Genomic DNA, 26107 nt, shown 5'->3' on the forward strand with positions numbered 1-26107 from the left:
TACACCGGTGGGGTATGAAAGGGGATTTTGCCATCTCTAAAATGTTGCATTCTTACTTCTCTTGTGTGTCAAGTAGTAAATTAGGATTAAAAGACAAGAAAACTGGTCACATGGCAAAAATATATAAAAAGCCAAAAGAGAGCTATGTGCTCCACTTGCAGTATTGGACCTATTTTAAGACCTTCTGCACAGCTGCTTGATCCTGCAATCCACCTCCAGGACTAAATACATCTAAACATCAACCCTTTCCCTCCATTGTTTAGCTTTTATTTCACCACTTCCATTATTGCATTCCAGTTTTCTCCTTATTGCTTTTAGAGCACAAAGCCCTCTGGAAATAAAGGAATTACAACAGTGATCTTATGGAAGCAATTACTAGTCCATACTAAGATTGAGCTCCCCTTGCCACTAGGCACTGTGCATACACATAAAAGATAGCTTATTCAGTTTAAATTTAATTAGATAAGACAGACAAAGACTGGAGGAAAAATAGCCTCCTCCCTTACAAATGGAGAACTAAGAACCCCATGGGCAAGAGGGATTAAGTGACTTACCCAAAGTCACCCAGGACATCTGCAGCAGAGCATCAATTTGAACTCAGAATCTCCCTAGTCTCAGTGCCGTGTTTTAAATCAGAAAAGCATTTTTTGAAATCAGTTGCATACATGCATAATTATATCTTTGGTTCAACTTTGAATAGCTACTGCCAAAGTCTGGGAAGCCCGGGGAAGAGGGAGGTGTCCTTGGGTCTTTTCTTCAATTTAAGGATGAGTACTAGCACCCTGTAGGAAAGCTAATGAATAGATAAGCACAATTCGAATGCAATAACTGGATGGGAGGAGCAGAAGGGAGTTCTTCCAAATGAATCTGTTTATTCATGAATATATGCAGTCTGCAGCCTGCTTTTATAGAGTGTCTGTTTTCACACACTATTCCCTTGCTAGTTTTATTCCGGATGTTTGGCCACCTTCTCGATGAAAGAAATCTTTGAACCACTAGGTCCCTGTGGTGCTGAACTCTGAACAGCCCATCTGTGACTCCAACAGATGCTCCCGTTCTCTTCCTGTCACAAGAAGGCTGCGGGGTTAGGAGGACTGGTCCCTTGCTCTTAAGTGCGCACAACCCTGGTTCAGGCAGTAAAGGACAGGCTGAGCTTCTCACCCAGCTAGCCATACCCCATCTAAGCTATCTTCAAAATGAATTTTATACCACAGCCCTTCTATTCTTTACTCTTGTTGTCTTTAAAAGCCATTCAAAAAGTGGAAACCTATATAACTCCTTCCCTGAAAGTTCCCAAAGGTATTTAAAAACAGATTTCCCTAGATAGGTTTGAATCCCATTCTAATTTTAAACAAACATTAAGGCACCATTTGTGTTGATTGGGTGGCATGGTTGAGAAAATATGCAATATGGCTAATTTGTTCAAGGCTTATTTGCACATATGCTGCTCTGTATTAGGACAGGGATAGTCTAACTTTTAGATAACACCCAAAACTCAGGTCTTTACTGCTTGTGAATCAAAACACTTCACAGAAGCAGAGAGTTTAAACCCTGTGTCCTAGCCAAGTTTTACTCAAGTCATTACATTCTATACATTTCTATTATCCCTCCTATTTCAGATGAGTGCCCTTTTTCACTTCCTATATTATCATCATTTAATGTAGGTATGTGCTGTTAATCACTGTTGTATTCTACCACAGAAGATTTAAGAGGTAGATGCATCATGTGTGGAGTGTGTGATCCTAATGCATATTAACAATGTCACAGGGGAGCTGAGTGAATGATGTACAACTTGCAAGTTTTAGTTACTATGAAAATTGCTGCATCATACAATGCCTCTGTCTGGCAAGGCCCCAAGCACTTCTCCACTAGAACAGCCCTCCAATGGAGAATAGTTAACCGTAACATCTATACTTCAACCAAATATGGACAACACAGGGAGGAGCTAGTGTAAACTACTCCTCCTACCTTACTGCAGGAAGGCAACTTCTAAATTATCACATACTGAACAAAGAAATGATGGTCTTAGGGGGAAATACATATAAAAAAAACAGACTTAGAGGGGAAAGTTATAGACTGAAATCTAGGAAGCTCTGGGCAGGAGAGGGTAAGAGATGAGTTATACTTAAGAGCAAATACTTAAAAGAGTATTTTCTTATCTAGATCTGTGCATTTCTTATGCCACTAAGAATATTAGGAAGCCTGTGCATTCAAGAGTGAACTGTAATCTAGAACTCCCACACAAGTAGAGATAAAGGAAATAGGTGTTTCAACTACATGGAAATCTGAGGGGTCAGCCCTAGTCATGGGGCTAAGTAGCAGGACAACAGGTCCCAGGTCCCAAAAGGATACTCAAAGACCCCAAACCAGAAGTAATGCCTGGAGTTGTTTAGACTCTGAAACTTAAAGCACACCAGAACCAGTGGACAGGGACCAGCAATGTCCAAAATAGGAGAAGCCTAATCATCTGTGAATGAGGCTTAATTTTATTCTTTGAAAAGTACTTTGAGATCCTTGGAAGAAAAGCATGGCAGAAGGGCTAATTTATGCTAGCTCAATTCCTGCTGTGCTCTCTTCCTGTTCTTTTGTCACTATGGCAAGCACAGAAGTGTCTGAAGCAAAACATCAGCTTGCAGGAACCCATTATTCTGTATATTCCCTCACAGCACTGTGTGAGACGCTCACAAATTGCCAGTTTTTTCAAGTAACTTAACTAACATTGCAGCTTAATTCAGTAAGATTTGCAGGTGAGTTATGACAAGAAAATTAAACCATAAGATATAAAAATTAAAATATGATATACAGTTTATTACAGGCTGAGAGAAACCATGAAGAAAAGTTCACCAGTACATTTAATAAAAATTTAAAAGTGGGCACTGGTATTGTGCATACAGCCTTTCACTTTCATGTTACCAAATCTAACCAGAGCTCAGGCAAATAACTGAAATGATTAACTTCTAATTTGGTGTCTGGTTCATGCAGTACAGAAATTCAAATGGCTGTGGGAGTGAAGAAATGCTTCTTGTTAGGGCTGTGCAAAGCTTCAAGTGGCTATTCGATTTGGAAGAGATTTGGCCCGATTCAGTGGCCGAATCTCTGATTCTGAATCAAATCAGGGGACCAATTAAAAGGTCCGAATCGATTCAAAGCTCTCCAACTCTTCAGAAAAGTTTCAGAGCGTTGATGATTCGGAAGGTCCCCGGTGGCTGCAGCAGGGAGCTGCAGCCAGGATCAGAGTCCATAAGTAGGGGGTGGGGGAGGGAAGGATGGAGGGGACCATGGGAGGACCCCTGCCAGGCCCCATCCCCTGCATGCTCCCCAGGCCCTCCTGACCCTGCCTGCTCCCCCTGGCTCCCCCATAGCTGCCCCACCTGCCTCAGCTCCTGCTACTTTAAAAAAGAAAGTCCCATTCACCAGGTGCTGCCAGGCAGGGGGCAATCCCTGCTGCCCCCCAATGCCCCATGCTGAGTGGGGGGTCTGCCACAAGCCCCCTGACCCCCCAGCCCTCCCACAGCTGCCCCGCCCACTCCAGCTCCGGCCCTTTAAGAAAAAAAAAAACCCAACAGAAAAACCCTGGGACTCTCAGCTCCTGCAGCAGCCTTGGGGCCTCAGAGAGCTTATGTAGACCCCCACGTAGCATTGGGATCACCTCCCCACTGGCAGAAAAGGGTGAGTCTAGGGGGTTTCCTCAGATTTTTTCTTTTCTTAAAGGACTAGAGCCGCAGTGGGTGGGGCAGCCATGGGGTGGAGCTGGAACAGCAGGCGGGGGGATTATGCAGAGCCCCCCCATGTCATATGGGTCAGTGGGGATTGCATCTGGCAGTACCTGCTGAGTGGGAGCTTTTTTTTTTTTTCAAGTGTCGGGAGCTGGGGCAAGCGGGGCAGTCATTGCTGGGCTGGGAGAGAGGTGGGGAATGGGTCTGATCTGGGTTTTTTGGGAAAAATCTATTTGGGGCAGTGATTCGAATCACTGTCCCCTGAATTGGCCGAATCCAAAGCAAATACTAGCCGTTTCACACAGGCCTACTTCTTATGCCTTCTCACAGCCAAATGTATGCCCCAGTAAAATCCTGGTCTTAATTCTGTTCTTTCTACTTTCCTGTTTCACTTTCAGTCAGATAAAAGTAGCAATATCATCATTCACAACACTACCACGTTATTCTGGATCAGTAATACCATCAGTATGTGGCAACCCAACAATAGTGGTGTGGGAGGCCTCTAGCAAAGCAGTTTAACACTCTTCAGGATCTTTCAGAAAGTTTTGCCTTTTCACAGTGAACAGTGTTGTTCAGAAAGCCTATGGACAAACCTTGTCCCAAATCTATTTATTAGGTTAGTCTCTAGAGCTGAGCAATGGACTCAAACTGCAGCAACGGAAATTTAGGTTGGAGATTAAGAATAACTTCCTTACTATAAACAGTAGTTTAGAATTGGAACAGGCTATCACACAAGAGTTGTGGAATCCCCATCCATGGAAATTTTCAAGATCATGTTAGACCAGGACGGTTTAGTCAGGGATAATCCCGCCTTGAACAGGGGGCTGGATAAAATGACCTCCTCCTGAGGTACCTTCTAAGCCTACTTCTCTATGTCACAGAATCATAAAAAAAGAGTTGGAAGGGACCTCTGGAGGTCATCTAATTCAATGCCCTTCTCAAACCAAGGCCATCCCCAAATATCTCATCCCAGTCAAGGCTTTGTCTAGTCAGGTATTAAAAACCTCCAAGGATGGAGATCCCACGACTTATCTAGGTACTCTGTTCCAGTGCTTTACTACCCTCCTAGTAAGAAAGTTTTTCTTAATATCTAACCTAAACTTTCTCTGATACAACTTGAGACCATTGCTCCTTGTTCTGTCACCTGCTAGCACTGACAGCAGTCTAGTTCCAGCCTATGATCCTAAATCAAAATGCATTTGGAGCTCTGGGTTTGAAATCAATACTTTTCTTCCCATTTTTGCTATTCACCCAATAAACCTTGCAAACTCCACCCTCAAACCTCAAAGTCCACCAGTCTCAGCTAAGTGAATTGTTATTGTTAAATTTTCAATGTCAGAAGACATTTCCTTTATTAAACGTTATGATTTTTACACAACTCCCAGGGTCCAAGATGCAAAGATGGTTTAATTTAACAGCTATTCAGGTTGGAAGAGAGATGGGAGTTTGCAAAAAAACCAAAACAACCCCCTAAAAAACTTTAAAACAGTTCATTAGTATCCTTTTTATATGAGACCTGTAAATCACTTCTGCTGACCTCCTCTAAGTCTAGACAAAAATTGCTGAAAACTATAGTCTTTCTGTCCATATGACTTCACACAGCAACTCTGGAAGCACAGCTTTACTACAGAAAGCATATGAAACATATAATGCACAAAAACTGCTGTTTAGCTACAACTAGCTGCAATAGTTCCCCTGCAGCTAACAAGATCTATCCAGGGACAGAACAGCTAGAATGTAAAACCTAGCTCTCCACCCAGTAATCTAAACCAAACTACATCCTGAATTGCAAGATAAAAGCAGGACACAGGTCTTTGAGGCAGGTCAATTTTGTCAGAATATCATTTCAGTGGAGCAGTTATACCCCAGGTGCTCTTAACAGGCTCTTGGTGCAGAGCTCACAGCTCTGAGCAGGTGTCAGCTCTCTGCTTCTGTACCTGCCAGAGAAATAATCGGTAGTTCTGTCACGCAGAGCTATTCAATCCATTTTACTTAATTAGCTCTAATGCAAGGAAACTAAGGAAATTCCCCAAATACTTCCAAGTTTTTACATGTTTACATGGTCAAATTAAATTCCTTTTTCGTCTTGGTCTCCTTCTCAGGACAACTTCCCCAAATGTGTTTTATTGAAAAGGGTGTATAGCAGGGGTGGGGAATTATTTCGGACAGAGGACCACTTACTGAGTTTTGGCAAGCCATCGAGGGCCACATGACAGGCAGCCAGGGGCAAATAAATATTAATTTTATACATTTTTAGGGGCCCCATGGGTGGACAGAATGGCCTGGTGGGCTGCACCTAGCCTGCAGGCTGCATTTTGCCCATCCCTAGTGTATAGTCATCAGGAAAGAAAAACTTTGACTCCACCCACTCCTCAATCTGCCTCTCAACATAGCAAATCCTCAAACCAAAAATTATACTCTTCCCTCCCACCTTTGGTGTATTTCAGGAAGTGGGCACATCCCAGAAGGAACCCTCTAACCTGAAATACTCTGCAGAGAAATCCCCCCACACTCCAGTTAGTAACCAGGAATATAACCCAGAAGCTAACACACACTCAAATTTCAGCCTCTTTAAGTGAAACAAATAAAAGCATTGATGGATATTTGCACCAGTTTATCTAAAACAGATTTAGGTTAAAATGGTGCAATTTAGGGTGCCTTAGTTTAGTAGCTAAAACATCTCTTTGGTGACCATGATGCTTACCTTCACAAATGGCCCTGCTGAAACATCTGGAATGAGTATGTTTATGTCAGAGATTCTCCACCAGGGTGCACCGAGATCCTTAAGAGTGCCACAGGGTGCCATACAATATTAGCACTGTTAAGTGTGCAAACATTTACACACGATTTATCAAATAAACTCAGAGATTTGAAACAGGAATCCATAGGGTCATAAAACATTCTGACCTGTTGTGGTCTGAGTTCTTTACACCAGAAGAATTGCTCTATTATTTTTCCGTAGTCCAAAAAAAGTTTTTTTTTAAGTGAAAGCTAACAGCTAGCATTTTCTAAGGATGCTTTCAATCTAAAAAGATTGAGAACCCCTAATCTAGGTTATATAGCAGGGGTGGGCAAAATATGGCCTGTAGGCTAGATATGACCCAACAACTCATTGGAACTGGACCATTGCAGGGTGCCCGCCAATTGACTGGATCTGGGCCATAGCTGCCCCCATGGCACTCTGCACAGGGCTAAGCCCCACCCAGGGCAGCCTGCACCGCACTCCAGCCCATGCCCACTGGCCTGGCTCTGGCCAGTGCGCAGTTTAACAGCAACGCTGATCCCTGCTATAATTGTAGAGCGTGGCTGCAGCCCCCTGAGGTACTGCTTGGTTCCCCTTGCCTCCAGTGGTGGTTCCTCCTTCAGTTCCTGCTGTGCCACTCTGGGCTGGGAAGAAGCTTCAGCCAGGCAGCTCCTACCCCAGCACATGGGGCTCCAGCTCCAGCTCTCGGCTGCCTTCTACCCACCCTGCCCGCCTAGCTAAAGAAATCATTCTTCATGATTTTTATTCAAAGCCAATAAAACTTCAAGATAAATCACAGTGGGCACATCTACTTCAGATGCTTAACTGTGTAGTAGAGCTAATTACCATGTAGTAAGTATCATAATCTAGATGTGCTGACCCTTACTGCAAAGTAATTTGCTCTACTTGGCAGTTAATTTGCTACCTGCAAATGCAAATAGCAAATTAATTGCCAAATAATTACTACACAGTACAGCAAGCATAGATGGTCCACCAGGAGCAAATTTGCTCCCAGTCATCTAGGCAGCCGGGACCAGGAGCTGCCTGCTGCCACCTGAGCATAGGTGGGGACTATGCTCCCCTGCCCCAGCAGCAGGCAGCTCCCAGCCACTGCTCTACAATTATAAGAAATTGTTCCCCACCCCAGCTCCACAATCATGATCATGGAGCGGGGACTGTGAAATGGTTCCCAGCCCCTGCTCCATGATCCCCACCCAGCAGCTGCAGGCTCACTGCTACCTGCCCCACTGGCAGATTGGGCAGAGGGTTGGGACCTGCCCCCCTCCTGCAGATCTTTCCAAACCCCCTGTCCCCAGTCAGGGAGCCAGAACTGGGACATTGTCCCTGCTTTGGCTCCACCACTGGAGCCCATGCCAGCAGCAGGCGGCTCCCAGAGGCAGGGAAGCAGCTTCTCACACCTGCACCAGAAGAGAACCATCTCTTGGCCCCCTACTCCCTGTCAGCCCCTGGCCTAGAGCTCCCCCTGGCTGGTGCAGAGCCAAAGGGGGCAGAAGCAGACTGGCGCCAGGAGCAACAAACCTGCTCCCAAATTCCTGCACATGTAGATGCCTGCCCAGGGTGGGCTTACTCTAGAGTAAACCCTCCCTGCAGCATTTGCACATGTAGATGTGCCCAGCATGCATCAGTTTTGCACTCTACATCTCCTCCTTCTGCTAACCTTAATAGAGTGGGTTGAGTTTAGCCATTCACCCTCCAGCTGACCATAAAATGTCTAATGCAAGAGTAAAATCTGAGTCACTATTATTAATCCTATTTGTAACAAAGATTTGTGTTCTCAATATATGTAATATATTTGTAATAGCATTCTATTCTTAGGGATAGGACAGGTTTTTATACCCGTATTCTGAGGTATCCTTGATTTTATTTATACCTCTACCTGGCACCCAGTTAAATTTTCAGTGCCAGAACCCAGATAAAATACCTTTTATTAAGTGTATGCCTTCTACAGAACCAAGCTTTGAGATGTAGAAACAATTTATTTTAAGGGGTGTTCAGTTTTCAGGACAGAGGCATTCTACCCCTATCAGTCAGTCTTGTTTAAGACCACTCTACATGTTTTCGCTATAATCTCTGATGCTTCATGTTTTCATATGAAGCTCCTACCCTTCTCCCAAATAGTCAGGTTTTAAGATGAAAGGAACAGAGGTATAGGAAGAGAGGAGCTACATGGTATTTGTGCAGAAGTGAGCGGTCATTAACATAGGCACAACCATTATGTTAAAAGGAAAAATTCCCCAATTTCACAGATTTTTAAATAGATGTGAAAAACCAAATCATGGTCTGTTATAGAACAGCAAGATTTGGCTTTGGGGTTACATTGATATTGTTTTAAAAACCCATTTTAATCAAAGAGAACAAGACATGACCACCACAGTATTACTCACAAAACCTTTTCTTTGGGGGGTTCAGTGAAAAGGAAAGTCAGCCATTTTAATTTTAATTCATTTTTATACCATCCAATCAGCTTCCATATCATTTTCATACTTTCCAGCCTTCCAGTCATTTTCATACTTTCCAACTTCCCTGTTCTAATCAACAGTAAAAGCAGAAGTGCCAAAGCAAAAATGAAAGGCTGCACTTGTCCTATTTCCAGCCAGAATGGAAGTGGGAGAGCGCGTTCTTTCCAGTTTACTAGTTTTTCAGACTAGAAAGAAATACAGATAATTGCAAGAATCTGAACATGAGAAGTATACCTGCAAATTTAAAAGTTCTACCAATCATTAGATTAAAAGTATCCTTCTTAGCAATGAGCTCCCATATTTCATTTGAGACATCTTAACACATGAAAACATGCTAGATATTTTGTGAGACCTACCTAAGACACCATATTCTGAAAGGGAGCTGTTACACACTGTGTACGGGGCTTGCTGCTCCCAGAGGTGATTCATAGGAACGCATGTCCTCTTGTCAACTTCTTGATCATGGAGCACATGATGACGATGGCTGTGAATAGTTGGAGAGAATTAAGTTGGCTATAGTTCTGATACATTCTTAAAGATTAAACCTAAGTCTATAATAGAGACATTTTGATTAAAAGAAGTCAAAACCTTAGAAATTATGCCCTGAAAACATCTACAGCTATCATAATTTTAATGAAACTACCTCTCCCATCAGTCATAGTGAATTCTGACAATCTAAGAAACAGAACTGTACAGCACAACATAGTATCCATGTGACACTGAACAGTCTTTCACTGGCTATTCAGGGCTGGTTTTAATTCACTCAAGGATTAAGTTGTGAAAGTATATCAGCAACATTAAAAGAATAGAGTCCTTTTGGTGAAAGATTAGGGTAAAAAAACCATCATGCCTTCTATGTCAAACAGTATGTGAAATAAGAAATCAGGATAGCCTTCAATAAAGCCTAACTCGGAAGTAATTGTGGAATACTATTAGTCACCTCCTTAGGATGACTAACTGTGGTTAGTCTTTTATACCAGATGTTTTCTTATCAAGGATTTTTCAGGACCAAGACCTAGGAAGGTAGCATCCTCCTTCTCCATACCACCCCATTCACACTGTTTACAGCTTTCTAGAACTTCATTAATCAGCATTAGAATGGTGCACCAAGGAACAACATCAAAACAGAGATGACTGAAGTAATTACTGTAATCTATTAACTCCCTGAGCAAGACTAACTGAGTGAATCACACCAATATGTTCAGCTCTACAGCCACTAACGTAAGGAAGGCTATTATCCTGATAACAGCTATTATGTGTTGCGTAGCTGCCAGTACTGAACAAATTAAAGATAATTTTTCTGTCTCCCTCTCTGCTATAATATATCTTAGCACAAAACAGCTCTGAAATCTATACAGAAATGAACAGCATAAGATCAGGAACAGGCAGGGTCTTTGAGAAACAGCACAGAAAGAAAAAAACCCAAAAGAAAAGAGTATTTAAGATATCTCCCCTTATTTTCAAAACCACAAAAATTAAAGAAACCTAACCCCACATCCAGCCTCCCTCCAACCAAAGGATAAAGTCAGCTTCTTGAAAAAGTGGAGATCACTTTCTTAGCAGAGCTGGGTTACCATATGCATAGCTTGAGTCAATTCAGAGCTACAGACACAGAAAAACCAGGTGTTGATCAGGTCTTACACTAACCCTAGACAGTGTCACCTAAATTCAGCATATCGGAGCAAGTTCCTCCCCACTCCTGGAGGATAGAGGAAAGATGCATTCTTACCTGTAACAATACCTAGTTTCCTTCCTACTGCTAATTTAAGTGACATGGAACATGCAGGAAAAAGGAAATGACTCACTAAACTCCATCCCATTCAGGAGACCAGAAGAAGTGATCTCTATATAATAGGGGGGGAAACAAACATTATATTACATCCTTTCAGAGAAGAGTTCTGTAATTCGTAAGATGATGGGGATCCTTTGTGAAGGCTGTGTGAACAGTCAGCACCCAGTTAGCTTTCTCCATTTATCCGACTAATCTCTTCCACAAAGACTACTAATATAAACAAGACAGTCCCAAAAATATTGTTGACTGTCGTACAGGTACTACTTTAGGACACTCTGAGAGTAGACTAGTAAAATCCCCCACTCCTTGATGTTTACCTTATGGCAGTACTGCACCTCTAGGTTCTCCCAAATACTTATCTCAAATTTTACCTCCTCATATTTTTACAGTAATCCAAAATTGAAGAGAGGGTACAACACTGCTCATTCTTCAGTCTTGCGGAGCAGCTTGTTCTCATTATCAATGCACTGGAATTTTTGACTCACTCCTGTTAACAGTTATGGGAGTTACACGCATATATTATGCATCAATTTGAGAGGCAACACTGTAATCAGTGAAGAGTAGACAAGCTTTATTTAGAACTGCACAGTCTCTTAGATGTGCCTCCATCCTGAGTTAATGTTTCTGCCTCATTCCCTTGATGAAAATCAGTCTGAATATTACACATTAAGCCTTACAAATTTCTACAGAGTTCTCTCCTAATACCATAGCTTGACATAGCTTGGTTTGCACAAGTTTCTGGCAGCACTTTAATTTCATCCCTTATTGTTCAGCTGCCCCTAAACAATTGCAATTAAGATTTACAATCACTCCACTCCAGCAAGTGTTTTGTAGGCCCTCCTCATTGCCGCAGGCACACAGAAACCCAACAATATAGCAAGAAAAGGTTGCTATAAAATCAAATAGCTAAGATTAAGGAAGGCTCCACTGCTCCATTCCACAAGCATTTATCTTACAGCATTTGTGTTTATTTTTCAAAAAGGCCAATGTATCTGATTAACAACAAAAACAGAAAACAAAAGGAGACTGCTGGGAATCTTCTGCATTAATCTGACTGCTATTTTTATATTTTAAATTTAAACTATAAAATAAAAATGCATTTATTTAATGGTATATTTAAAGTTAAAATGTATAATTTAAAAATGTATAACATTTATTTTGTTTTTATAAAATATTGCTTGGTTTTTGAAAAACTATAAAGTGAAATAATTTACATTTTATGTTACTACCTTCTATTTAGAATTCCTACTCCCTACAAGTTCATTCATAGCATCTGATGAAGCAAACTGTTGCTTATGAAATCATATGGCTCTCCAAATTAGTTAATCTTTAATGTATCACTCTGGCCTGCCTTCTGCCAGACTTCGGATTAACGTGATTAACTACCCCTGCCTAATCTTAGCACAATCGAGTTACTTCTCATAAGCAAGGAGATTGTTTGTGTTCCTCTGAACAGAGTGAGTTATCTATTTCCTTATACTTCCCTTCCCGCATTCACCAGCCTTTTTGTTCTTAAAAATACCCCTTTTTGTTCTTAAAAATACACACCAGCTCTTCCATAAACTAAATTAAGGAACCAGGATTATGAAGTGACAGTATGACACTTATTTTTGCATGCTGTCCCTGTAGATTACTATGTGCATCAGTCAACACTAACTTCCCTTGCAGTAAGTGAACAATGAACATGCTGTGCACTGCCCCTGGACATGCAAGACAAAAATTTAACTTAACAATGGAGCTAAGAAATTCCCTCGAAAGGTCTTAGTTTTGAGAGCTCATATATGGCTGCTAAAATGGCATTAAAGATGAAGAAGAGAGGAACGCCCAAAAGGTCCAAAACTAAATGAAGCTCACCAAAGAAATGTAGAGCTGTGTAGCAGAAACAAACAGCTGAAACAGACCAATGTTCATCATTACCTTCTGCAGGCAATCACAATGAAGCATAGGACCACTAGTTCATCCACAACCCGTAATGGTCTTCGCATCAAAGGGTTCAATTAAATACATCATTAAGATTTTACTCCACTGAGAGTGAGGTGAGGATAGGAGGCCCCACTTTTATTTGCAAAGCAGTAAGATTCCACAGTCATTCAGACATGCCCTATATTCATTTAGCATTTCAGCATAAGAGTTCTTATTTACTTTTAGAGCTTTGCCATTTGGCATTTTTGTTAAAATAAATTTACAGCTCTAAGCAACTACCATCTGAACAATTTAAAATGTCTCTCAGAATGTCACTGGTTACCAGAGTAGCAAAAAACCTTTCCTTCCCTCCATACAGCCCAGCAGCTTAAGGCCAAACAAAAAAACAGTAATACTAGATAAAAATAGATAAAAATGTATCCCTTCTAGAGGCAAGAATATGAGAAGGAAAGTTAAGTTGGAGAGGGGGAGTGGTGAGGAGACGGGAAGGAACAGCAGCTACTTACCCTACAGTAACGGTGGTGCTGTCTTCATTCCATCTCAGGTGCACAGGATTGGATTCTTTTTGTTCAGTTATGTCTACTGTGGGGACACTTGTAAGCTAATGTTCTTGTATCCCACCCCACTGCCAAACACACAGACGGAGGTCAAAGTAACCTAACAGTTCTTCTTTAGGCAAAGAAGGTTGTGAAATACATTTGGACAACATATCCAAGAGCCATGCAGTCATTTTGCTCCAAGTAACCTTCCTTTCCTGAACACCCCACATGGATTCCACTCTTGGTAATTAGAAAGTTATCATTGTTTAAAGAAGGACTCCTACTATCCCAAATAGAGTTGGACCCCCAGGTACACGGTTCTGAGTTGCACTTTATATAACGTGACGATGTTTCAAATTACATGATACCCTGCTTCACGTTTACACTGTTTGCAGTACAGTGGTTGTTAGTTTGAAATCGGCTTACACAGCATTAGCATTACTTGTCATTTCCTCCAAGAATGTCCATCATTTTTGGTTACATTAACTCCTGAATATTTGTGAAAATGGTATCAAAGAAAGCCTTTGATGTTGTGCCCAAAAGAGCACATAAGTCTATCACCCTGGCCCAGAAAACAGAAATCCTTGATAAATTAAGAGAAGGCAATAGTGCTACATTGATTGCAGTTTAAGTGAATCGACTGTGCGTACCATTAAAAAAGTGAGCAAAAAATTAGAGACTGTGTGAAAATGACAACCCCTGTGAGTTCAGGAGTGTCATTGGTGACTAGAATTCCTCATTTAGATAAGGTTGAGAAACTCTTTAATCTCTAGATCAATTAAATGACCAATACAAAAGGAGCAGTAGTCAACAGTATGGCAATTAGGGCCAAAGCTTTGTCTCTGTATGAGCATGTAGCTGGGAGTAAAGGTTTTAATAAGGCTACTAATTCCATTATTTTGTGTTTAAATATCCTTTTATTATGAAATATTGTTATCAAATCTTGATCTCAGGTCTCTATTCCCATGTTTTCCATTGACTTAATGCCTCAAATTACACAGTTTCAACCTGCACGGTGTTTTTCAGGAATGTATCCTCCGCGTAACTTGGGGTCTGACTGTACTACTGCCCAGCAGACAATTATGTTTGTCCTGTCAAGATGTCAATTTCTCTAGAGTTCCTTAGGGAGCCTTAATATAGACTGAAACAGCCTGTGCTAGTCTTAGTTGTATTTGGAGAGAGGAGGCAGAAAAATAAGCCACCTTCATATGGAGCCAGGTTGATGAGTAGAATAAGCAACTTAGCGATCCAGTTTCTTTGGATCCCTATCTGCTGGAACGCTGTCAGAGATTTAGAAGGCCCCTGTTCTGCTTTCTCTTGACCTTAAGTCACTAAAGGAAAATCCACTGGAAGACGAGAATAAAAACATTCAAATCCCTTTTCAAGGAACCAATACATCCCAACAGTTTGTCTGAGGGTGGCTAAAATGAATGCAAATGTTGGACATGTGTTTTGGGGTTTCCAGTAGTCCTTCATTGGGCCAGGCAAGCTCTCCTGGAGTAGCATATAGGACATTTCCATCATAGGCTGCATACTAAGTTGGGAAGACAGGCTCTATGAGCCCTAAGTCTCTTTTTCACCCTTCATGGACTCCTTTGTAGAATTCCTTACTTGCACTGTTTTACCCAAGAATGGGAGGGTGGACTCACAGAGTCTAAGGGTCCATATGCCCAGAGAAGTTTACAACCTCTATTCTATTAAGTGTGTTCTGCCTCCCTGTGAAGATGTATCCCAGTATCCCAGGTAGAAAAGGTATTCTACTATGGACAAGTACCAAGATTGTTTACACCTGAGAGGAAGTCAGTACCCTGGTGGTTGGAACTGGAACTGCAATTCTAAAGATGCTCTGCACCACCGATAGTTCCAAAAGACAAATATAGCGCACTTTATTAGTGGTTACCTTGTACTGATTTGAAAGTCAAAACCATGGCACCAGAAGGTGGGTTTTTTTCATTTTGCCTGGTCTTAGATAATTGAGCCTAAACACAAATCAAATTACTTAAATCTCACCTTGCTAGATGCTGGTGATGGCAACTTGGCTCATCTCTTAAGCAATGCTTCTTTTCATCCTATCAAAACTCAGCATCAATGCTGGAAAAAGGTACTTTAACAGGTGTGGTCTAGGACCCAGGATGGGATCCCTGCTTGTAAGGCACCAACAGAAAGATGACTAAAAGGCTGAGGCCTGTTTACTGCTTTTGTCAGTGCCAGAGACAGCTTACAACTTTCCCTTGAGACAGGGGAATCAGCTTCACGCAGACTCCCCTAAATTTGTGGTGGGGTGGATGGGGGGAGCGGACGTGAAAGTGATTCATGGAAGGTGGTTCTAGCCCAGAGCTGTCCAACTTTGGTGTGGCTGGGGACCCACAAGCAGCCCCCAGGCAATGCCAGCAGTGTGTGGGCAGTGGTAGTGGCAGATTTAGGGACCTCACATGCCACCAGTTGAATAGACCTGCTCTAGGCTATTGTCTCTCTCTTAAAGTAGGCACTACAAGTGCTTGTTACCAGTATAAAAATGTCTTGCAAGGAAATCTTCCAGAAATGTATATTTAGTCCATGTTACTTGCAGTCTAGCAGGAAAGGTTCTAGTCTAACATGTCCTCCCTTTGGTACCATCACTTTCCTCTCTTGGCTTCCCTGGTCACTCTTACAAGTCCTCTAGTGGTCCTTCTGCACCCTTGTGCCACCTTCCACATAAGCCCCAGGGCTCCATCATTTGCACCCCCTTTCTCCCCATACCCACTCAGGATGAAATGATAGACGCATATGAAATCAATTACCATATTATTACATCACTGCTCACAGATCTACCTTCCCACTTGCCTGACCACTCTCACTGAACCCCAAGTCTCAACTTAATATGTTGAGGCTAAAAGTACTCATTTACAGCTAATTTCATATTCTTCTGTCTTATAAGAAGTTATGACTTATTTTTCAAAAGATAATCATATACTTGTATCTTCCACCGCACCCTCAACCTGTTGCACAGCAAACACTACAAGTATAGCGTAACGGCAAATGATTGTACAATTCCTTCCAAACTTCAGATAGCAATATAACATGTAAAATGAACGCCTAGTTATGCTCCTATGTAGTCTTCCATCCAATAGTATTTGTCAGCAGTCAGGCTGGTACTTACCTAAAAGTGCCCCTTTCCACATCCTGTCCACTCAGTCGAACATGGATCCCTTCTTTCAGCAAAGATCCAAATGCCATATATTCTGCTAAGGCCCAGTCAACAACTCTATTCTTCGTCATTTCCATACGGGCTTTCAAAATGCGAGAGAGTCCTATATTGAGGCAAGTCAGAAAGTAGTGAGACTACTTCACAAATGGTTTGCACGCATATTACATTAATCTCTCTCCCTCTAGCTCCACAAAGAAAACAAAGACAGGCCCATGGAGACAAGTCAAGATGGATGGAACATCCCCTCCCCTCAGTTTTGGGGCTTACCCAAAGTCATTAGTAAATCCAGACCAAGACCAAGGGCAGCAAATATTTTTATATATATATATATGAGACCATGCTTTAAATGCTGGCAATCAGTAAGTGTACAATGTTAAGTAGAGGGGGGCAGGACAGGGGATATAGATACCATTCTTAGTTTAGCAGGAGAAAATAAAAAGATAGGAGTTTGTCAAAGACTATTTTGCAGCAGTACAAAAATAGGATATTCAGATCCAAATTTATTTTCAAGTCTGCACTGCGTGGTGCTATTTAGTAAACAACAAAGTCAGATTAGGGCTGGTTGTAGTTATCTATTTATTTATTTGACTTTTTTGGACTTTGGGGGATGCTGCAAAAAAAGCAGTGGAGGGTGGAGAAGAGGCAGAATTAAAAAAAAAAAACCCAAAAACCAGAAATGTGGAGAGAACAGAGTAAACCAGCTAAGTGTACCTATTGTTTCTGAATTTTAAATGGGATGTGGATTCTCAAATGGGAACTTCATGCATCAGCAGCTTTCCATGGGGAAGTTCTCATTACTTCTGGAGTCTTTACAGTTTCCTTGAAACTGGAAATTAGAGTTCAAGGTGCATGACTTTCACAGGGATTAAAACTGCACACAGTGCACCTCAAATGAAAACACTATAAGCTTTTCCAGCTGCGAGTCATTTTATTCCGGTCTCTTTCTGCCTCTGCACCAGTGCTGCGGCCTAAAAATCCTAACGTCCCTCCTTACAAAATATGCAAATCATTCCCCATTCCTACCACCAGAACTTTGTCCTTGCCAAAGCTACAATGGTCTTCTGAATATCCAAAGGTTTGATACAAAAATTATCCTTTCCTGTTCTCTTCTTTGTCTCCTGCCACTGTTCAAGATACATGACTCAATTGTTCCCTTAGTCTTATTCCATCTCCAAGTTGTCTTTCATGATGTTTACTCTATGTGACTATTTTAAGACCCCTTTAACTGTATCAGTCTGCCAGGTTTTAACCCAATAGTCTCTTTCTTCAAAAAAGAACCTTTTCTAGAATATCTATATGGGAACTAACTAGAAAAGCATTCCCCCACTACAGCAGTGGTAGTCGCTCAACCTCAGTTACATAGATGTGATACCTTCCAACCTACATCACTAATTTCTAACCATGAAGTCTTCAGAGAGTGATCTCATCTTTCACACCTGCCTGAATAGTATGATGTTGACAGTGTAAACACATAACCAGTTTTATTCAACTTGTGATATTTAAATCCACATCAAAACAAGATGGTTGCATGCTAAATGGAGAACATGATTATATCTGAGGAATGAATGCTGTATGGGACTCCTACATCTAATCCTTGATGACAGATTATAGTTAAACATCATTTATATTATATTAGAAATCATTTACATTAATTAATCAACAGTTGAACACATGCATTTAAGATGCTTGAAAGTAATTAAATCTTATTTACATAAACACACTCCCACTCAAACATGAGTGTCAGATAACAAATATTACTTCAGCTCTGAAAACAGCCATGTGGTGATTTACATTAAAGCAACATGGTGTGGCACTAAACATCCTAGGTCAAAAATGAACATTCCCAGGTAAAAGATCATCTGTCCATTAGAGTTCAGACAGGCTGGCTGTTTATTTCTCCAAAAGAGGAAGGCATTCACCTATTGATTTTATCCTGGAGAAAGGACACTGACAATATCTTCATGGTGCGCCCTCCATTTTAACTCCCCAACCAACCAACTTCTCCATTTTGGTGGCCTTTTCAACAACGTGAAAGTTCACAGATTAAGACCTACTATCTGTAGGGAACCACTAATCCCTCAAAAAATGCAAAGTTGTGTGTTATATTGTGTGTTACTTACGGTATGTCTATACCAGTGGTTCTCAACCTTCTAAAACTCAAGGCATCCCTTGCAAAATGCCAGCTCTTGCTTTGTCTTGTTTTTTGAGAATGGAAAAAAACCCCAAAGCCTGGATAGCGCAGTTAGCAGTGCATTACACTTTTTGGAGACAGAATGTTCTCTGTTGCTGTAGGGGAGAGGGCTACAAGCAATAGCTTCAAACTGCAGTACAGGAAATTTAGGTTGGAGATTTGAAAGAACTTCCTAACTATATGGTTGGTCAAGCATTAAAACAGGTTACCTTGAGAAACTGTGGAATCTCCAGCTCTGAAAATTTTCAAGAGCAGGTTACACAGGCACTTGACTGGTATGATTTATTCAGGGTTGATCGTACCTTGTGCAAAGGGCTGGACTAGATGACCTCATGAAGTCCCTTCCAGCTGTACATTCCTATGAGCCTATAACCTTAAATCTTCTATTGCCAAGAACTCAGAAACACCACAATAGGTTAAAGTATTTTGGAAATAACGTATTACTATTTAAAATCTCTAGGCCTATTTCGTGAATCTTAGGCAGCGTGTGCTAAAAGTGACCAGTACTTCACTAGTTGGAAGTCACTGGTTTACACCGATATTAAAGATTGACCTTGACGCTCAGCTTGAGCCACATGAACTACCACTCTCTGCACTGCTGCTACTGGGGCTGGATTTGGGCCATGCTCCATGCCTCAGTTTAGAACAGGGATGGAGCAAGTGTAAGGGTGGAGGGATTGAGGAGCAGAGGCTGGGTTGGGGGAGGAGCAGAGACAGGAGGTAAAGAGGAGCCCTGAGGCTGCAAGGAGGGAATAGGGGGCAGACATAAGGGGCGGAAGTGACAGGCAAAAGCAGGGGGCAAACTGCTTGACCTCCCCATACTGAATGTCCCCCCACTACCTGCTCTCTTGCAGCAGTGGCAGGGGTTGAATTAAAGACAACCCCCCAATATTTAGATTCTATACATAGAAAACTATAACCAATTTATACATTTTCCATGTGTAGAATCTAATTATTGGGGTGTCATCTTAAATTCAGACTCATGTTAGATTTGAGTAAATATGATATCACAGAGTTCTCTGTATGGCTCTTCTAAAGAATCAGTTCAGCAGAGTATGGACTAACAGCATGACTTTAAGGCTGATCCTAACAGTTGGTGTAGATACAGTTTTAGAGCTATCAAGGATTAATCAAGTTAGTCTGGTTTCCAAAAGGAGATGAACATTCTTGTCAGGTGTACAATCAGTATTTTAAAATTAAATATCTGGTTAATATTAATTAAAAAATTAAACAGTGTCACAACAATCCAGGGCCTCTTCCACAAGTATAATGCAGACTTTTAAAAGTTAATATTATAATTGCTTCTGTTTAATATGCCTGCAAGTGAGAATTAGGAAACCCATTACCACCGCTTGTTACAACATTTAGTATGCCTGAAGGAACTCCAGCACATACAAAGACCTATTCCAAATTCTGATATTATAAGGCTGTAAAATATGTATTTATTTCTTCTTTTTTTTTTGGAGGGGTAAGTAGGAAAGGGAAGGAAATTATCTAGGCAGGTAGTCCAAGATAGTCCCAGTCTTGCCTAAAAATATTTAGGCAGATGAACATTACAAAGATCATTTCAGTTCCCTCAAAACTACAAGGTTCCAAAGAAAAGTATTTCTTTTAAAAAAGAGAGGACAGAAGTATTGTGATAAAGGAATATTAAATTGGTAGACAGAAGTCAGTAGACCCTTTGTTGCCACCTTCCCATAAAATCTCATGTACTGCTTTTACACAAATTGCAGACAAACCTAAATTTAAGACAACCCCCCAACTATCAGATTGCAGACATGGAAAATTGGTGGGGGAAAATAACCTGCCCTATGCCCTTTGTCCCTCCCCACAACCTTGTCCCTTGATCCTCCATGTCTACCCGTCACCGCTTGCCAGTGCTTTCTTGTGCCTCCTACCACTCACTCCCCTTTTGTGCCTGCCACCCCACCCCCCTTACCTTTGCACCTTCTCTTGCTCTGTCTCCACTGGAAGCATGGAACATCCAGCTGGGCCAGGTAGTAACAGTGGTTCCAGCTTCAGCCCCTTGCCCAGCACTGCATACCCTTCTCCAGAGCTTCCCTTATACCGCATGCCCTTTCCCTGTGCTCCCTCTTGCACCATACACCCCTTCCCCACATGGGAGAAAGGGTATGCAGTGCTGGGGGGAAAATACAGTTGAAGAGGTGTGGGGGAAGGGATACTCCACATATCCCTTCCCCTGTGCCATTTCCCTGTGCTCCACGTGTCCCTTTCCCTGGGCCTCCCCTTACTCTGTACCATCCTTTCCCCCTCACAATCCTCCCTCTGCCTTTTCCCATGCTCCTCCCACACCATGCGCACTTCCCCATGCTCTCCCATGCACCCCCTACCTGCCACATAAACCATCCTAACTCACTTCAGGACTGCATCAGCTGCCTGCCTGGCCCATATTGGAATCACAGAATCATAGAAGTAGGGTCGAAAGGGACCTTGTAGATCTTCAAGTCCGACCCCCTGCCTGGGCAGGAGAAAAACTGGGCTCAAATGACTCCAGCCAGGTAGGCATCAAGCCTCTTCTTAAAGACCCCCCAAGGGTAGGAGCCAGCACCACCTCCCTTGGAAGTCGGTTCCAGATCCTAGCCACCCTAACTGTGAAGTAGTTCTTACAGATGTCTAATCTAAACCTACTCTCCAACAACTCGTGGCCGTTATTCCTTGTTATGGAATATAAGATGAGAGATTCCCTTCCACCATATTGAAGGGGGGGGGGACTCAGCTTATATTCAAGTAAATACAGTATTAATTGCAAAGAAAGGTAACATGCTCCTTCCTCCCTTTTATCAGTTAATACACTTCAGAAGAGTGATTGATCAGGAGCTTATGTTCAGAAACTTGAGTATGAACAGAAAGTACCAATACTACATTAGAAATAAGAACTCCAGCTGACCTGTATGTATTTTGAAATCTTCAAGTGGCACAGAGCTGGCTACACTGCCAATGTGAGTCAGCATGTCTTCTGCAATGCCAGTAGGAGTACAAGTCATGCTTTTTGGTTCTCCATCCAAATTAAAGAAGCCTGGAAGGAGAAATTTTGTAAAACATTCCAAATGCTTGTTATTAAAATGAGCTAATTCTTAAGAAGTCTGCTTTTCATTTGTATTATTTTACATACTATAAGACCTGTTTTTTAAAAAAATCAATGTCTGTAATGGTCAAGAGCCATTTTTCTAGCTTTTAAAATTAAATAAGAGGCTCGATTTAAAAGGTCTTCCATGAAATGAAACTTGATCACACATGCACCCGATAGCTCCATTTTGCTTCCTTTTTAATTTACAATGGGTGTAATTCACCTATCTCCAAAGGGCCAGCCAACACAGGGCATAGGCTCACTTTAGCTCACCAAAATATCTGTGGGAATGGGCAACTTCCCCCACTCCCACAAGGCATGTACCCCTACAGGAAAGTCATTTTTTCTTAACAGCACTGACTGGGGGGAAAGGAAGAGGAAGTCCTCCTCCCTCCCAAAAAGTAGTAGTGAATTGCTCTGGGCACACCCAGATTTAAAGATCTGCTGACAAATGCACTCTGCCCAACTCATCTGATATGCTATGTTTCAGTCAGCATAAGTAAACAAGTGCTTCACTCAGCACAAGCACTGCCTCAGTAAGAGTTGCAGGAATTTGGCACAAAATGGAAGTACAAATGTTTCACTAACAAAGGCAGTAGGTTGTTTGAAAGAACATATCTTACCAGGCCAAGGTGAATCAAGCCAGTGCTTAATATGTAGAATTTTTTTATCTTTAGATCTTGTATAAGCTTCTTCACAGATTCTATCATACTTTGCAATTTCTTCCTACAGGACAAATAATCTCCATATGAAGCAGACAGAGAATAAGCCCCTACTGTTTACAGAAATTGTATATTGTTCAAGTGTGAGAAAACCTTTTCATAATAGAGAGCTATTTACAAAATTCTAGTTTCTGTTCCCAATTACACCAGCTAAGAAATTCTCCGAGAGTCACTGCAGTTTATCTAGGACCAAACTCTGGTTCAGGCCTACTAAGCATATTTATCCAATGCACAAGCTAACAGTTCAGTACTTAGGACAGATGCTACTGAATAAAAGTTCAGCACTAAAACAACAGGTGGTATTCCAGACGAAAATAAAATAAGAACAACCAGACACATACATGGCTTGTAGTCATGCATATGCAAATCAAACTAAATCTCATGCTTCAAGATGTAGCATCACCACAGGAATTGAAAGTTTCACAAACACTCAATGGATCTTAGCTGCACTGCTTGGGTAACCTGAAATGGTTGACACAATTCACACCTTAAGGCACAATACCAAGCTGTGAGTTTACCTACACTGAAAGCTAGAGATCCAATGACAGACTTGAATTAACTTAGCTAGCTATGGTATAGAGAACTGCACAGCTGCAGCAGCCTCTAGATAGGTTTGTGTAGCCCATCCTGCAGATGCTATACTGCTGTCTAGCTTAAAGACAACTTGAGTACATTTAGATGGGTTGCAGTAAGGGCCCTGGGATTGCAGCATTAACTCCTACTCATTGGGCAAGTCTACACTAGATGTTTTACTGCGCAGTAGCCTAATCTACTGTGCAGCAAAGTGTCACCATATAACCATGTGTAACAGCTACTGCACAGTAAATTAAGCTAACGCGCAGTTTTCTACTACCTGTAAATAGAAGTAGTAAATTAACTCTGCATTAGCTACTATACAATACTGACTGTGCAGACAACTGAAAGGGAGGAAACTGCTCCTGGTCAGCCCAAGTAGCAGGGCGGAGGGGTACCTGTCCCCTCCCCCACAGCTGTTTCCCAGCTTCCTACCCTAATCGGCCAATTGGGGCACAGGGCTGGGAAACAGCTGTGGGGGAGGGGACACTTTCTCATCCCTGGGGCATGGGGCTGGGAAATGGCTGCCCTAGAGGTGGGACATTTCCCTCCTCCTCCCCACCCCCCTCCTCACCCCTGTAGAGACCAGGCCTAACCACGGTGCCCCGTCAGCCTGGGGCTGGCACCCAGGGGAGCCTAGAGCTCCCACGGCATGCTGTAGAAGGGGTAGGGGAGCAGGGCAGGAGTAGCTCTGCTTCAAGCTGCTCCCAATGGGCACACATGTAGATGCACTCTGTTACCTGTCAGCCCTGTGTTCCTGAGGGAGTCCTGGCACCCAGCTTGCTGAACTTACAAATGACTTTTTCTATTCTCCCACACACACACACCTCATCTACCCAGAACTAAGCAGAAGAAAAGTTTAATAGGTATCTGGGGCTGTACGTTCCATAGATACATCACAAGCAGGTCCAGGGAGGTGATTCTTCCCCTCTATGCAGCACTGGTCAGACCACAGTTGGAGTACTGTGTCCAGTTCTGGGGCCGCACTTCAAGAAGGATGTGGCTAGCATAGACAGCCTCCAGAAGAGGGCCACTCACATGGTCAAGGGGCAATAGGTCAGGTCCTATGAAGAGAGGTTAAAGGGCCTGAATCTATTCAGCCTCCGCAAGAGAAGGCTGAGAGGGTATCTGGTGGCCGTTTACAAACTCACCAGGGGGTCCAGCCGAAATTGGGCAAGACTGTTCCCCTGGGCACCACCGGGGGTTACTAGGAATAATGGCCACAAATTTTTAGAAAGAAGGTTCAGGCTGAATATCAGGAGGCATTACTTCAGTTAGGCATAATAATTTGTTTTACTACTCTGACAGGTAAGTAAACAGAGCCTATTGCATACAGCTGCTACTTTTAGATGTGGCAACAAGCAGCTCCTATGATTAACATGCAGTGTACACAATAATGAACATTCAGATATCACTTGACTGGACACTACCTGAATGGTATACTTTTAAGATCATGCCAGAAAGGGTAATTTGGATTCTCTGCTTCTTCCCTCTTAGTCCTAACTCACTGTTTGTCAGTCTAAGGATAGAGGAGAACATGTTTTTCTAGTTAGTGTGCGTTACTGAAATGCTATGTAGCACATGGGGCAAACAGTGACCATGCAACAGGAGGACTTCATCATAAATGTTCTAGCTTCAATTAGAGATAAATCTCCCTCTTTTTCAGTACTGAATTTAAAGATGGCGAACATCTCTTTGGACACTTTTTTCCCCAATAATTGGATTTTCAATTTTATGCAAGACATAACTAAAGTAAGTCAGAAAAAGTCAATGAGAGAAGGCAAAGAAGTCAAGGAAGAAGTAGTTAAGCTAACAGCATGTAATGAAACAGTCACTTCTTTCTGAAAACAGCATCACAAACAGCCTTCCACTCTGCTGACATATTGTACCTCAAACTCCTGCAGTGTTACAGTCCCATCTGCAATCAGTTTGTCAGCATATTTCTTCAGCACTGGCACCTGCTTGTGGATCTGCTTGTACATCAGGGGCTGGGTGAACATGGGTTCATCCATTTCATTGTGGCCTCTCCTTCGGTAACAGACCTGCAGAGAGAGGGCAGTAAGGAATCTAAGCTATTCACACGTACTGCTTTCTTGATATGTGTTTAGGACATTAAAATAACAGCTTCTGCAGAAGCTAAGAGATATTCACATTAGTATTAATTTCTAAGAAGGCAGCATCTGGTACAATGGGACCTTTGTCTTGAGGCCTCTAAGCAGTACTGCTATATAAGGTGAGGAAATTCTTATTGCTCACATCTGCTCAGTAATATGTAAAGCTGACAGTCATTAACCAGTTTGATGATATTTATGTACTGTAATTAACACAGTAAAAAGTTAAGACTAATCCACTACTTACTAAGTCTACAACCACATCTTTATTGAATGTATTTCTCCATTCTGCAGCTATGTTGCACACATACATCACTGCTTCAGGGTCATCAGCATTCACATGGAAAATGGGTGCATTGACTACACGAGCAACATCAGTGGGGTACGGAGAGGAGCGGGCCATTCGGGGATCTGTGGTGAAGCCAATCTAAAAAGAGGAGAGCCAACAAGGCAGAAAAGGAAACCAAGTTATTAGCCTTCAATGTTTTTGCTCTAATCTAAAGCATCTGAGGTTTGAATTTAATACGGTGAACTTATTTACCCAACAGTATCACATGCTTTCTGTCAGATAAAAAGCAAGTTAGTTTAAAGGCTGGTTTTAATGTTGTGACAGTTTCTAATGAGCTTATTTTCTTCCCATGAAGTTTGTATCTCCTCTCCCAAGCACCACAGTAACAGGGACTCAGGCAGGAGCCCTGTTAGTTAGACAGAGTCTGGCAGGATTGACCTGACAATGAACTCTGTCAGGTGGTGGACATTACACACCTGGAAAAGTTTTGCGTGATTAGCCTGTGAAAATCGGGAGGGGGGAATAAAAGACAGCAGCGGGGCATTGATTTTTGCCTTTGGGCACAAGAAGATAAATGAGGAGTGACAGAGACTCCAGAGGGGAAAGAAGAAACTGACCTGCAATCCAGAAGAATGCCAGGAGTGCAGGACTTCAGGAGCGGCAGCAGGTCAATCTTAGAGGGAGATTACTTTGCGGAGAAACTGAGCTGCACTGGTGAATGCAGGAAGACACTGAGGGACCAGGAGGCGGGTG

The 26107-nt window shown here is 42.1% G+C and overlaps 1 protein-coding gene across 5 annotated transcripts in view; it reads right to left on the reverse strand.

Annotated features, from left to right (window-relative positions):
* Window positions 1-26107, reverse strand: part of OGDHL (oxoglutarate dehydrogenase-like) — a 95750-nt gene that overhangs the window by 13859 nt on the left and 55784 nt on the right. For all 5 annotated transcript variants that reach the window (XM_019555584.1, XM_019555583.1, XM_019555582.1 and 2 more), the window contains 6 exons: window positions 25313-25492; window positions 24844-24996; window positions 22283-22385; window positions 21480-21608; window positions 16333-16483; window positions 9296-9423 (listed from right to left, as the gene is read on the reverse strand). In XM_019555584.1, coding sequence (XP_019411129.1) covers window positions 9296-9423; window positions 16333-16483; window positions 21480-21608; window positions 22283-22385; window positions 24844-24996; window positions 25313-25492 — 844 coding nt within the window. The remainder of the gene's footprint in view (window positions 1-9295; window positions 9424-16332; window positions 16484-21479; window positions 21609-22282; window positions 22386-24843; window positions 24997-25312; window positions 25493-26107) is intronic.

This window comes from Crocodylus porosus, unplaced genomic scaffold, assembly GCF_001723895.1.
Source record: "Crocodylus porosus isolate Cpor-Errol unplaced genomic scaffold, CroPor_comp1, whole genome shotgun sequence".
Taxonomy (NCBI): domain Eukaryota; kingdom Metazoa; phylum Chordata; order Crocodylia; family Crocodylidae; genus Crocodylus; species Crocodylus porosus.